The 14,180-nt window shown below is 41.7% G+C and overlaps 1 protein-coding gene across 3 annotated transcripts in view; it reads right to left on the reverse strand.

The window, feature by feature from the left end:
* The window catches only part of SEC24B (SEC24 homolog B, COPII coat complex component), an 80,908-nt gene extending 67,314 nt beyond the window's left edge, over positions 1–13,594 (reverse strand). For all 3 annotated transcript variants that reach the window (XR_011464461.1, XM_070372023.1, XM_070372022.1), the window contains exon 1: positions 12,838–13,594. Coding sequence is in view for 2 of the 3 variants with exons in the window: in XM_070372023.1 (XP_070228124.1) it covers positions 12,838–13,579 (742 nt within the window). In the remaining variant the exon portion in view is untranslated. The remainder of the gene's footprint in view (positions 1–12,837) is intronic.
* Positions 13,595–14,180: the final 586 nt, after the last annotated feature.

Here is a 14,180-nt window from a genome sequence, read left to right on the forward strand (position 1 = left end):
CTCCCCAAAGGATTGTGTGTCCCTTAATAATTTATAAATGTTCATATACATTAAGCAATTTAACCATATGTTACTATTATGTGCTGCCTGTATTTCCTTCAGATTACTTAACTTTGTTCACCTTGTCTCCTGCTATAGTGTCTCAATTATCATGTAGTAAAATCTTTCATGCTTGATAAAATTTTAATTCATACTTCATAAAGCCTCCCCCACTCCAATATTATAAAACTACCCATGTTTTCCTCTAGTGCTTTTAATACTTTCATTTTTACATATTTATCTTTGTTCCCTATAGAATGTATTTATTTTATCTGTATCATTAAAGTTATCATAACTTAATTTTATTAATAGTCTAAACATTATACTTTGTGCCACTCACTGTTCTAATGTTTTACATATATTCACTCCTTTATTCCTCCTCATAACAACCTGAAATAAAGAGTATCATAACTACTTTATAATAAGATAAATGAAACAAAATTTAAGTTAATAAAGTCACATACTTAGAAAGTAATAGGGCTGGGATTTGATTTAGATAATCTGGCTCAAGTCCATGCTTTTAAACAGTGATCTGCTGGCCCTCGCTACACTAAAATCCTACTAGCTTTCTTCAGCCCAGAAGGTCAATTATCTCAAATAATGGAGTTCTAGTTTTGGTTCCAAGGGCAAACTTGAATTATCCTGGAATCTAATTTGCTTGTCTTTTGGAATGAAATAGGTATCTGTGAAGTGAAGTGAAGTAGCTCAGTCGTGTCCAACTCTTTGCGACCCCGTGGACTGTAGCCTACCCGGCTCCTCCCTCCATGGGATTCTCCAGGCAAAAATACTGGAGTGGATTGCCATTTCCTTGTCAGGGGATCTTCCCGATCTAGGGATTGAACCCAGGTCTCCCACATTGCAGGCAGATGCTTTAACCCCTGAGCCACCAGGGAAGCCTCTGAAATGAAAAGTGAAAGTAAAAGTCGCTTGGTCATGTCCGACTCTTTGCGACCCTGTGGACTGTAGCCTGCCAGGCTTCTCTCTCCATGGAATTCTCCAGACAAGGATACTGGAGTGGGTAGCTGTTCCCTTCTCCAGGGGATCTTCAGAACCCAGGGTTCAAACCCAGGTCTCTCACATTGCAGGTGGATTTTTTACTGTCTGAGCAACCAGGGAAGCCCAAATGAAAGGATAATCAAATACACACACACACACATATACACATACACACACACACAAAGATATACGTATATAAATTTCAAGCTGTTTCAAGTTCACTGACACAGAAGAAGGTGTCACTGTATTCCTTGCCATAATAATGTATAAAATAGATAATACGTACTCATAAAAGATACACGAATAATTTCCTTATTCTATTTTCAATTCCTACTAAATAATCTTTAGCATTTAGTCATTTAAATACATTCTCCAAAGATAACTCACACAATCAAGCTGTAAACAAAAAATAAAGTCCAAACTTCTGTAATTCCAAGTATACAAGGAACCAAAACTCAGGTAACACTATTTTACTAGGTATATAATTTACTTTTCTTATAGGATATTTCACATGATCATAGTTCACTTACAAGAATTTACTTAAAAGGAAACAAGTCTTAATATAAATCTTTCATTAACATGCCTTAAAAAAAAAAGTGTAAAATGTTCTTCTCCTCTTACTAAAACAGATCTTAAAAAATGGTTTTGCCACTCTTCATTATAGCCTGAGAAAACCCAACAATGTACACATTTACTAATCAAGAGATCAGATAAATCTGTTTAAATATCTACTCACTCTATGATTTGATTTGGCTTATCTATGCTAAATGATCTCTGAAAACAGGACAATAACCATGATCTTGTCCAAGCTACTCAAATGCCATTCTTCTAAAAATAACAGGAATGTTGGAACTGGTAACATTTATCAGAAGTAAATTACCCACCAAAAAAGTCTATTTACTTTTCCATCCATCAAGGAAAAGGAAGGTACTTACTTTGGAAAGAGGGTGCGAAGGTAAGAATAGCTAATTATATGTCAATGCATACCATTCCTTACCAAAATCTAAATGATCCAAGAGTACCCCCCAAAAAAATTCTAGTATAATTTAACTAAAATAATATCTGAATTAACTCCTTTCAAAGTAAAATAATTTTTTGAATATTTAAAATCAATTTTTTTAAACTTGCACTAAAAAAAAATAAAGATCAGTTTAAATTTAAAGACAATGCTAGGACAAGAAAATAATTTTTAAAAATTTTGTCTTACTGTGACCTAACAAGTTGTGCATTTTCTTCAACTTTAAAATGTATTAGATAATTCTTAACTTTTTCTTAGGGTATATTAATAATGAATGCTTAGTTGCTCAGTCGTGTCTGACTCTTTGAGACCCCATGGACTGTAGCCCACCAGGCTCCTCTGTCCATGGGATTCTCCAGGGAGGAATACTGGAGGGGACTGTCATTTCCTACTCCAGGGGATCATCCCAACCCAGGGATCAAACTTGGGTTTCCTACATGGCAGGCAGATTTTTTACCTTCTGAGCCAGTGAATATTAAAGTTATATTTCTTCTGTATAAACTAAAAAATAAGCCTGGCAAAGATCACAAATGCACCCATTCTCTTTAAAAAAGAAAAAAAAAAAAAAGACACTCTGTAAATTATGGGAATTTCACTAGTATTAGCATTTTCACTTACTTATATTCCCGATAATTGCCTCAGTAACCGTGGCAGTTTTAAAGCATGGTCACCAAACTCTTTTGACACTCTGCTGATTGAAGGCTAGGATGTGTCTACTCCTCCTGAATTTGAGCAGGCTTGTAACAGCTTCCACCAATAAAGAATGGCAGAAGCAAAGCTGTATAAATTCCCAGACTCAGTCATAGATAATTGAGCACCTGTATCGTTTGATGGGATTATTTGCATGTGGATCCCTAAGCAACTCCATAAGAAGCCCATTTACTCCACAGCTGCCATGGTCTAAGGATGCCAAAAACATACAGAGTGGTCACTGCTAGGCACTCTGGTTTGAAGTACAAGTCTGATATATTCTAGTCTAAGTGCCAGATGTGTGAATAAATGAGCCTTCAAGGTCATCCTAATCTCCAGCCATCAAAATAACCTTTGCAGATGCTCTGGCCCTAGACGTCCTAGAGCAGAGAAAAGCCATCTTTGCTGTGCCCTGTTCAAATTCTTAGCTCAACACAAGCTGTGAGAATAATGGTTGTTTAACCCCTAAGTTCTGTTGTAATTTATTATGTAGTAATAGCAACCAGAATAGCAATCGCTATTTTAAAAAATTCAGGATTCAGATTCTAAAGCCAAAATGCTATTTACAACAGCTCACACAAAAAGTAGTACTGAAAATACAAATTTAATGAAATATGTGAAGAATCTATATGTAGAAAACTACAAAACACTGACAAAAGAAATTCAGGACTTAAATAAATGGAATGATATATCATCTTTGTGGACAGGAAGGCTTGACATTAAGATGTAAGTTATCTTAATTTTGATCTTCAGATTCAATACAATCCCAAAAACACATGAAGGCTTTTTTTTTTTTTTTCAAATAAATACCAACAAGAAGATTCTAAAATTTCTAAGGAAAGGCAAGGTACTAAAATAGCGGGGGGACTTTGAAAAGAATAGCAGATTGTTAGTTCCTTGCTTAAAGCTTTCTAATGGTTTCTCTTGCCATCAAGAATAAATTCAAATTCTCTAATATGGCCTGTAAGATAGTGGGAGACAGGATAATCCCTCCCTCACCCCACATTCGTGTCCTAATCCCTAGAACCAGTGAAAATGCTAGGTTACATGGGTGGTAACATTACAGATAGCATTAGGGCTGTTAAGTCAGTGGACTTTCAAAGAGGGAATATATAATCCAGGTAAGCGCCACATAATCATGAGAGTCCTTATAAGTGGAAAAGGGAGGCAGAAGAGAGTCAGAAGGAGATGTGATCACAGAAGACTCCTCTGAGAAAGGCAATGTTGCTGGCTCTGAAGATGGAAAGAGTGGCCAAGAGCCAAGGAATGTGCACAGCCTCTGGAAGCTGGAAAAGGAAAAGAAATGGGTTCTCTCCTAGAGCCTCTGGAAGTGAATGCAGCCCTAATGACACCTGGATTTTAGCCCAGTTAGACTTCTAACCTACAGAAGATGAATTCATGTTGTTTTAAGCCACCAGTTTGTGGTTATTTGTTTCAGGAGCAAAGATAAAACCAATGCAAAGACTTTTTATGATCTGACCCCTGCCCTGCTGTGTGTGTGCTTGTGCTCAGTTGCCAAGTTATGTCCGACTCTGTGACCCCATGGTCTACAGCATGCCAGGCTCCTCTGTTTTGGGGATTTCCCAGGTAAGAATACTGGAGGGGGTTGCCATTTCCTTCCCCAACCAGGGATTGAACCCGTGTCTCCTGCATCGGCAAGCAGATTGTTTACCACTGAGCCACTGGGGAAACCTCTGCCACTCACAGCTCACTACTCCTCCTTTTCACAATGATTTCCTAAAGGTATACCTTAATATACTGCAAGTCCTCACCTGAGTTTGCCCAACTCGGATCAATAAAATGTATCAAAAGCTCTGCTACAACTAGAAATGCCTAGTGTTATGATGAAGTGACACAGAATGCTGAGCTGGTAAAGAAGTATAACTTGCCGCAAGAAAAGCAAAGGAGCCACAGCACAACATCAGGTAAGGCTGCATGCTACAGCTTTGTGTCAAAAGGCCAGCAAAGAGGTTGACTAGGGCAGAATATTAAGTTGCTTTATAAAGACCTCTGAAGAGGATTATGTTAATATATTTTTCCTGGAACTTGCTGTTTTAAAATACATGTGTTCTAAGTTTAACTCCTTCAAGAATGTCACCAAAAACTTTAGCACTAAAGCAGCCATGAGTGAAAAGGCTGAAAATCTCTATTCCACATACACCCTCTCTTAGCACAGAGTTCTCAAGTCATGCTTGTTCACTTCTGACTGTTCACACAGGCTCCTCCTTCTACCTGGAACCTTCGAGGTTCCCTTCTACCCACTTCACCTGACCAACTCGTACTCATCCTTCAGCTCTCAGCTCTTCCTCTAGAAAACATTCTGTAATTCTACAAGTCGCTGCCCGCTTGATGTTGTACTGCAGTATATTGGACCTCTGCGACAGTGCTTTCCACGTGGGACTGTTACTAAGTGTACACTCTGTGAGTCAAAAACCTGGGCCTACTTTGCTCTCCGCTTTATCATATCCTTAAGGCTTAGGATAGTGACTGGCTCATGGATTCCACTGCTGTGTTTTGAAGAAAAAACAAATAAGCCCAGTAAATAATCATCCATATTTCTGTATCAGGCACTTATCTCATCACAATTATCCACAACTACATGATATTTAAGGGCTTCCCTGTTGGTCCCCTGGAGAAGGAAATGGCAACCCACTCTAGTATTCTTGCCTGGGAAATCTCAAGGACAGAGGAGGCTGGTGGGCTATGGCCCATGAGGTCCCAAAGAGTCAGACAGACTGAGCGACAGTATGCATGCATGTGCATGATATATAAAGAAAAAGAATTCAAAACTTAATACTTATACTCTACTACCAGAACAAATTACAAGTCTGAATATTTTTTCTCTGCCATTCTACACTTTTTATTCTTTAGTAGTTCAAGTATAAGAACACTCGAAACAAAAGGAAAGTAAAAATCTACTGCATTTCACTGCATCTAAAGCGTTTTGACACTGCCGCTTTTTTTCCTTCTCATTAGATGTATGAGTTTCCTAGTACAGTGTAATAAATTACTACAAATTTAGTGGCTTAAAATAGTACAAATTTATTACTTTACAGTTTGGAAGTCAGAAGTCCAAAATCAGTTTCACTGAGCTAATGCCAAGGTGTCATGGGCAAAGCTGGTTCTTTCTGAAGCCTGAGGAAAGAATCCATTTCCTTACCTTGTTCAGCTTCTAATGGTCACCTGCATTCCTTGGCTTGTGGCCCCTTCCCTCCATCTTCAAAGTACATCATTCTAACCTCTGCTCCTGTGGTCTTGTTACTACTTTCTCTGTAGGCTGACTCCTCCAGTTTCCAATAAGGATGGTTGCAAGTGTATCAGGCCCACCCAGATCCAAGATAATCTCCCTAGCTCTAATCACAGCTGCAAAGGTTTTAGATGATCAGCCTGACTGATATTATTATACACAAGCGAGATACAGCCTCTGATTTTCTATAAGCACCCTTGCTATCCTTATTGAGAGAAAATTATCATAAAATCTACCCAAAGGATAGATCTGCCTCAGTGACATAATTTCCTTCCTGAGATCAGATTCTCACCAAAGGAAAACTGATTCTATTCCTGCTTTATGCAAACTCGATATGAAAATCAAAATTTACACAGCAAGTATTTTATGGAACATCTAGTCACTATACCAAAAAAATCATAGGCTCTTAAATGTTTCCTCATTCCCCTCATTCCATAGAGAAGCAACATTTTGAATATAAAAATGTTTGCTTCATTAATCTTTTCCTGAATTGAAAAGACTGAATTAATTGAATTAATTGAATTCCTGAATCAAATTCCTGAAATTTAAAAAATTTTAACATTTTTAAAAATTTTATTCTTATTTTTTGGTCATGCCACACAACATGCAGGATCTTAGTTTCCCAACCAGGGATGGAACCTGCGTCCCCTGCAGAGGAAGTGCACAGTACTAACCATGGGACTGCCAGGAATTTCAGAATTTCAACTTTTTTAAGAAGGCAGATTAAAAAGTTTTCATTATCTTCAAAAGAACATCAAGGTCAGCAAACTACAAGCTCCTCTGTCCTACTGAAATACAATTCATACTAATATGGAAAAATAATTAATTACTAAAAATGTATTTCATTCCTCACTGAACTACCAAGAAATAATTCAATACTCAGCCTGTATGTACTTTAACAATCATCTTTCTTAAAACACTGCTGAGCCAGCTGGTGAACGTCACAGTCCTGCCCCTGCTTCCCTGTTACATCCCACCACGCTGGTCCCTCGCCCCAGACCCACTGACGATCCAGCAACTAAAGGAGTAATGCCAGGCACGTTACAGTCTGACACAATTCTGCTCCAGTGTCAAGGCTGGGTGGTCAGTATGTTAAGTACTAATTACTAAATATTTTGAATATAAAGTATCAATAATATTGCTAAAATACATTTTTAATGAGCATAAAATGTATACAGACACATACACCTCTAAAAAGTCTGCAATTAAAACCCTAGTGATTTAAAAAATGGGGAGTCTGGATCACATCTGATTACCCTGGATTATTCTTCCCGATGGAAGGCTAACAGCAGTCACGGCTGGCAGACAGCGTCTGGAGCCATTCAGATGAGCTCTCACTGCACCTAGTGCAGACTATTCCTGCCACTCCCTCAGGTGTCCTCTTGGATGCCATCACAATGACTGCTAACAGTGAAGGCGCCAAAAGAAAACCAATCCTGGCTGAAAACCTGCTACCTGCAAGGTTCTCTGCTTTTCTATCCATGATCTTATATAATTCTCACAAAACCCTGTAAGTATCACTACCCTCACTTTACAAACAAACAAGGACGTGAAAGGTTATTAATTCATACCATTTCACACAGTTCGGAAGCAGTGAAGATGAGAGTCAGTGAAGGTTCCAAACCCATTTCACAATACCTATTTCTCAGAAACACTAGGAAAAACAGTGAGTTAGGACTTGGCTATGGTCTAGGCAAGGCATTTTACTACTCCCTCTTGCCTCCCTATTTCATCTCCCTTTTCCTCAATTCCTTTTCCTGGCAGCTTTCAGCACGCAGTCATATAAAACTTAAAACCCCTCTTCCCATAAAGCAGCTAGCTGAAGTAGTGGCCTATCGGTGGAAAACTTCCAAAAGCAGATTCTTTGCAGGGAGGGCTGGACAGTGTAAGAAAGTTAGTAGCCAAGTTCACGTACTCCATTGAGTGCCCATCGCATGCTGCTGCTGGAAATACGATGAGGAAAACTCACATGGTCTCTGCTGCCTGAAGAATTTATATCCTGGAGTTTTGAAGGAAATGAAATGAAGGAACCCCTCAATTGCAAAGCATCTCATTTTACTAAACACCAGGTACTTTAAAAAACAGCACCTCATTTAATGTAATCTTCTCAACAACCCTAAGAGGAAGGTATTATTATTCCCTGAAGCTCAGAGATGTTAAGTAATTTTCTCCACAAAACCCTGGGCTGTAACAGAGCCTACACCTTTTTCACTAGCCTACATTTTCTGGCAAGTCTGAGTATGCTTAACCTACTGGAAATAATAGTGGCTTCCCCAGGGCTGAATATAACAAGATCTGCTCTAACACACAGTGTTAACTCTGAAGATGCTCTCATTTCTAGGAAAAGTCCATTGAAGATTGGCTCAAAATCCCTTCTATTTCAACGTCTTTAGCATCTAATTCTTCAGGGTTTACAGACGAATCAAAAAGATGGAAGTTAGCTGAAATACCGGGATCAGTGGCAATGAACATGATCCACAAAAATTATTACACATATTATCTCAGAAATTGAGGGGGAGGTGTGGGGTGGGAATGAAAATACAATGAAAGTAACTAAAGCAACACAACAACAAAAAAGTAAAAACAATCCAGATACCAGACACTTGTGTATGTATTTTAGAAGATCCTTGAAACATCTATTAATCAGTTTAGGAGGAAATTATGTATGCAGAAAGTTCTGTTATAGCATGGCACTGTCTTCATGAGAGGACCAGATGCTTCTGGTTGGCTATAAAGAAAGACTAGAAACTTGAGACAAAGACACTGCTCTGATCAAAAAGAACTCACTTCAGATACACTGGTATCTGTATGTACACTTGTATCATTTTAAATTTTGCATGTGCTCTCAAAGTTGAAGAGTTTCCTATAATCCACCAAACAGTATTCCTGAGTGAAAGGTATGTTTATGTAATGCTGCTGCTGCTAAGTCGCTTCAGTCGTGTCCGACTCTGTGCGACCCCATAGACGGCAGCCCACCAGGCTCCTCTGTCCCTGGGATTCTCCAGGCAAGAACACTGGAGTGGGTTGCCATTTCCTTCTCCAATGCATGAAAGTGAAAAGTGAAAGTAAAGTCACTCCATCATGTCTGACTGCGCAACCCCACGGACTGTAGCCCACCAGGCTCCTCTGTCCATTGGATTCTCTAGGCAAGAGTACTGGAGTAGGGTGCCATCACCTTCTCCAGTTTATGTAAAGAAGTCTAATAATAAAGTAATGAAGTCTGATAATTCCCATTACTATCTCATCTTTCTTGCATTATGGACAATGAAATGACAAAACTGCCGATAGTATCATTCTTGGGAAAGGCACAAGGTAGGAAGAAAACACATTTTCATTTGAAAACGAGCACCATTTGCTTCCTAAAAGAATCAGAAAGCAGTTTTATTGATAAATCTGAGTGACCCCCACCAAAACAAACAAACGAAAAAAAAAACCACTTATAAAATACCTCTTTCAATTTAAGTCAACGGGGAGAAATTATGGAGTTATGCCAGGTTCCCTGGTGGCTCAAGGTAAAGAATCCGCCTGCCAATGCAGGAGATGTGGGTGCGATCCCTGGGTTGGGAAGAGTCCCTGGAGAAGGAAATGGCAACCCACTCCAGTATTCTTGCCTTCAGAATCCCATGGATGGAGGAGCTTGGCAGGCTACAGTCCACAGACCCAAAAAAGAATTAGACATGACTTAGCAACTAAACAACAACAACGGAGTTATGCTGCAATTACCAGGATATTATTCACTCAGTCTTTCTTTGTTTGAGGACTCTGTTTTGGAAGGACTCTCAAAAGGCAAAGTGTAAGCTGAAAAATATTCAACTAATACTTTCTATGAAAATACAATGATTCTAAACTGCCCATATGCTGCTCAGTGAAAAACTGAAGTACAGAAATGTAACTCCAAGGAAGGAAGTTCAAAAAGAAATATGTCACAAACTCAAAGAAATCAAACTGTATCTTCAAATAAGTGTATGTGGGGTGGAGGGAGGAATAAATGGCGAAAAGTATGTTAACAGTTAAACACAGAAAACAAGGAAAAATATTAATGAAGTCTGGGCTTCTGCCTCCTAACCCTTTCGAAAGTCAAAGTGTCTAGTAAGAGACTTCTTAGAGTCTGTTAATAGAAAGAGATCTGGACTTAAAACTAGAAAGACTGTATTAGACTTCATTTAACAAATGAAACTATAACTTGTTCTAGGCCTCGAAAATACTGAATAATATAGCAATGAAAGGAGACAGGCAGCTACCCTCAAGAAGTTTATATAGGCACTGGTGAATAACACCCACCCAAACCTTTCTGGATCTTGATTTCATCTGTTTAATTAGAGAATCGAACTAGGTGTCTTACAGACTGTACTCCAAAAACACCTGGACCTCCACCTCAATTTTAACCACAATAGCTCTGCTTTTTTCGGATGTCTGTAGCAGGGCTCTACAAACTCCTCTTGGAAAAGAAATCTGTTTTTAAAAATGTTTGATAAACACTAAAGTCAGTGATTGCTAGGTACCAATCCAGTTTTACAACTCTGTCTTCTGTGATGTTTCAAACTCATACTTCTGATCTATTTCTTTTTCACCATGTCTGGAATTCCACAGAGATATAAAAAGGCAAACTAGTTTATACAGGACTGAAGAATCAATCACAAACCCAAACGATTGCTTAACCATTATCTTCGGATTCCAAAAACAAAAGTTACTTTTCTCTGAGATGAACAAGCAAAACAAAAACAGATTTGATCTTGTTATTTATCTACTTAAGCCACTTATTTTCACAAAAACAAACAAAAATTAACTCTAGTCCTTTATCTTCATTTCCAAATTCCTTAACACTCAAGACCTTTCTGTAATCTGGCCCCTTTTAAGTATCCTCTTCAGCTTTAATCGCTTGGGTTTTCCCTCTCACCTAGCACACTTTTTGCCTCTTGGTTCCTAAATTTTTCAACTTTGGTTCATGCTCCTGCAACAGCCCTCCCTCCCCTCCTACCTGTATCTGTCAAATCCCTCAAGGTCATAACCAACTTGAATGTCACCAAAATACATGTCAATTTAGGAGAAAGGCAGGGATTTTGTTTTATCTTTTAGGCTAATCTCAAGTCCTCAACTGCAAGCATGCAACAAATGCTGAAATGAATTATATCAAAGGAAAGCAATGATTACCAACAGCAGAAATCAAGCATCAGATATCTACATCTGGCTTCTAAATATATTAACTGATCTTTTACATATTTAACATCTTGATTACAACTGATATCCTGCCACTCTTTTGAGTATTCACAAAATTTTAAGACTAAGGCAAATATCTGCCACCTTAAAAATTGTACACTACGACAATAATGCATACTCAGGAAATCAAGAAAAGACACAATCCTCGGGTCACTATTAAACATGGATTTACAATATTCTAAAAGACTGGGGATCTCTTCTTTCAGTTCTTCCACACACAAAGCTATTTCAAAAACTAAACAAAAACAAGAATTTATGTTTAAGTTTACAAGAACGAAAACTGCTCACAAATAATATCTTCATGTTGGTTCAGGGCAGAAGAACAAAACGTACTACACTGTTCACATTCAAAACCCATACAGTAAACAATGACCAGAGAAAGTAGTGCATGTAACACTGACAATTATGGCTGATCCAAAGGATTATGAAGACTAAGCCATCACGTCTGACTTACAAAAAAAAAATTCAACTTCTGGTTCTCAGGATAAACGATAAACTGCGAGCATGAACAGCATCAGCTGTAAAAATTAAATGTTCGCTGAACTGATTTATAAAGTCCAGTAAGTTTTCACTAGCAGACTGGGTAAAATAGGTCAGTCCAACAATCATTTGAAGAGCACCACCAGACTTTGTTCTCTTAGACAAACAGAGAACCAGACATATTCTTCTAAAGTATTCAGTCAATTAGTTTCGAGAGTTCTCATCTGAAACATTATCGTTTATACAGAGAGGGCCCCTCTCCCCGGGCCCCATCCACTAACTGAGGGAATGGATATCCTGCAAGCATCATTTTCAGCGGAGACTGTTACATCCCCAAAGCCCACGACCTTAGTGTGAAAGCGGCCTTCACGTTGCATTGCCTGCTGCCGGTATGAAGGCCTTCCCTCAAACGGGGCCAACTCTGGCACATTTTGTGTTTCTGAAAGTGAAGCTGGGGGGCGGGGGGGAACACCCAGATCTAAAAGTATTCGTTTAAATCCATTTGACACCGGCTCCTTTTCAAACACGACCAGCCAGCTCCAGACGCTCGAGTAGCAGCCGCAGCAGCAATGACAGATCTCGAGGCCGAACTGGGTCAGGGTTACGGTTACACTTGTGTTGCCTATTTACACCCTTTGTCTACAAACTTGAGCTCTAACTTAAGTTTCCTTCCAGGCAGCGTGCTCGCCGGGCCTCAAAAATCAGAGCAATTTTCCCCGAGACAGGAAGGGCACAACCCTCCCCAGCTCCATGGCTACAAGCAGCCTTCCCCGGACCACGCACTCTGCGGCCCCGGGTCTCTCCGCGACAGGGGTCGCTCGGGGCATCTCGCCCGCGCCCGGGGCGGGATAACCGGGATTCACGTGGTCTCTGGGCTGCCCCTTTTCTACGCCCCAACTCGCCCCGGAGGTTTAGGGCCCGGGGCCACACTCCAGAAGCAGCCCGAGTCCCCGATGCCCCGGGTCGGCCCCGCACCGGGGCGTCCGTCCCCCCTCGCCCCGTCCCCAGTCAGGCTCTCGCCGTGCGCCCCCCGCCCCCAGCCCGGCAGCCCCCAACTCCCACCGCCCGCCCTACCTCCCCGCCCGATCGCGCCGCGCAGGCTGCCCCGCCGGCACTAGGCCCCGCGCTCCGCCCGGGCCGCCCTCCTCACCGTTCTGCTGGTGCGGCCCCGGGCCCGGGCCTGCCGGCGCGGCGGCTCCTGAGGCGGCGGCTCCGCCAAGCTTGGGCGGTATGCGAGCGCTGGCGGCCGGATGAGGGGACCCGGCGGGGGCCGACATGACGGCGCTGCTGGCGGCGGCGGCGGCGGTGGCTCGGCTTCGGTGGGGTGGGCGGAGGAAAAGGGAAGGCGGGGCCGGAGAGGCGAGAGGAAGAGGAAAGAACGCGGCCGGCGTCACCGAGGGAGTCACCCGGGACCGCGGCTGGAATGCTCGCGCTCCACCCCGCAGCCCTGCTGGGCCGCCGTGGGCACCGGGACCCCGCCCGGCCCCTGCCCTGCCGCCGTCCCAAGCCCGGAACCGCGGGACTCCCACCCCGGGTCGCTCCCCGCAGGCACGGGCTGCGCTCGCCGCAGCGCCCCCTGCAGGCGGATCCTGGCGCACCCAGGCCGGAGGCGGGGCTCGGGGAGGCGGCCTCCCCGGGCGAGAGTGGTGGACCTGGATCGAAGGCGCGCGGGGGCGGCTCCCGCGCGGGACTGCGGTGGGGAGGGAGTTCGAGCGCTGCGTGCGGGGTGACATCCGGAGCCCAGGGCTACGTCTGGCCGGACTGACCCCACTCACCCTTCCTACGAAGAGGAACCCGGGGTTTGTCTTTGTTTTTCTAATCTTGAGGTGTTTCTCCCCCTTAATATTAAATTCTAAAGGAAATAGGCATTCAAGCTCCCAGTCCTTCGGCATTTATAATCCAAGGCAAAGGAAAAAGAAACATTTGTCTATGATAAACACAGAATCTCAGTCAGAACGGAGAACTTTTCTCACGGACTTACATACCGGGAAGAGCAAAGGGGAAGATGGAGTAAGAGAAACTGAAAGACAAACTTAACCTCCTCAAGATTTTTGCCAAGAGTTGGCTCATCCTGTTCGTATTCAGAAGAGAAGCTGTAGCACCCAAAGCAAGAACTCAGCTTCGTGTATCTTCGTGAGGGAAATCTCTGAATCTCTGGCATGTCCCAGCGTGCTAACTGGCAAGCAAGCCCTGGACTACATCACCCAAGTCGTTTTGCCATCTTATTCTGGCCACAGTTACTCTGTGTTAGAAATGAAAGTGTTCAAAAACATCGAATTCGGAATGGAATCCAGCAAGATGATATTTCTAATTACTGAATGATTATGCCGACCATAAAGTGAGTTGTAGGCCTGGAATAATGCAAAGTTCCCCTTTTAATTGTTGCCATGAATTAATGATACTTGGTGCTTTAATGCACCAGATGAATTACAATAGGGTTTCAGTAGTTGGATTTGTAGTTTTTATTTTTGAAATTTATTCTCATTTCCACAA

The sequence above is a fragment of the Bos mutus genome, chromosome 6 (assembly GCF_027580195.1).
Source record: "Bos mutus isolate GX-2022 chromosome 6, NWIPB_WYAK_1.1, whole genome shotgun sequence".
NCBI classification, from domain to species: domain Eukaryota; kingdom Metazoa; phylum Chordata; class Mammalia; order Artiodactyla; family Bovidae; genus Bos; species Bos mutus.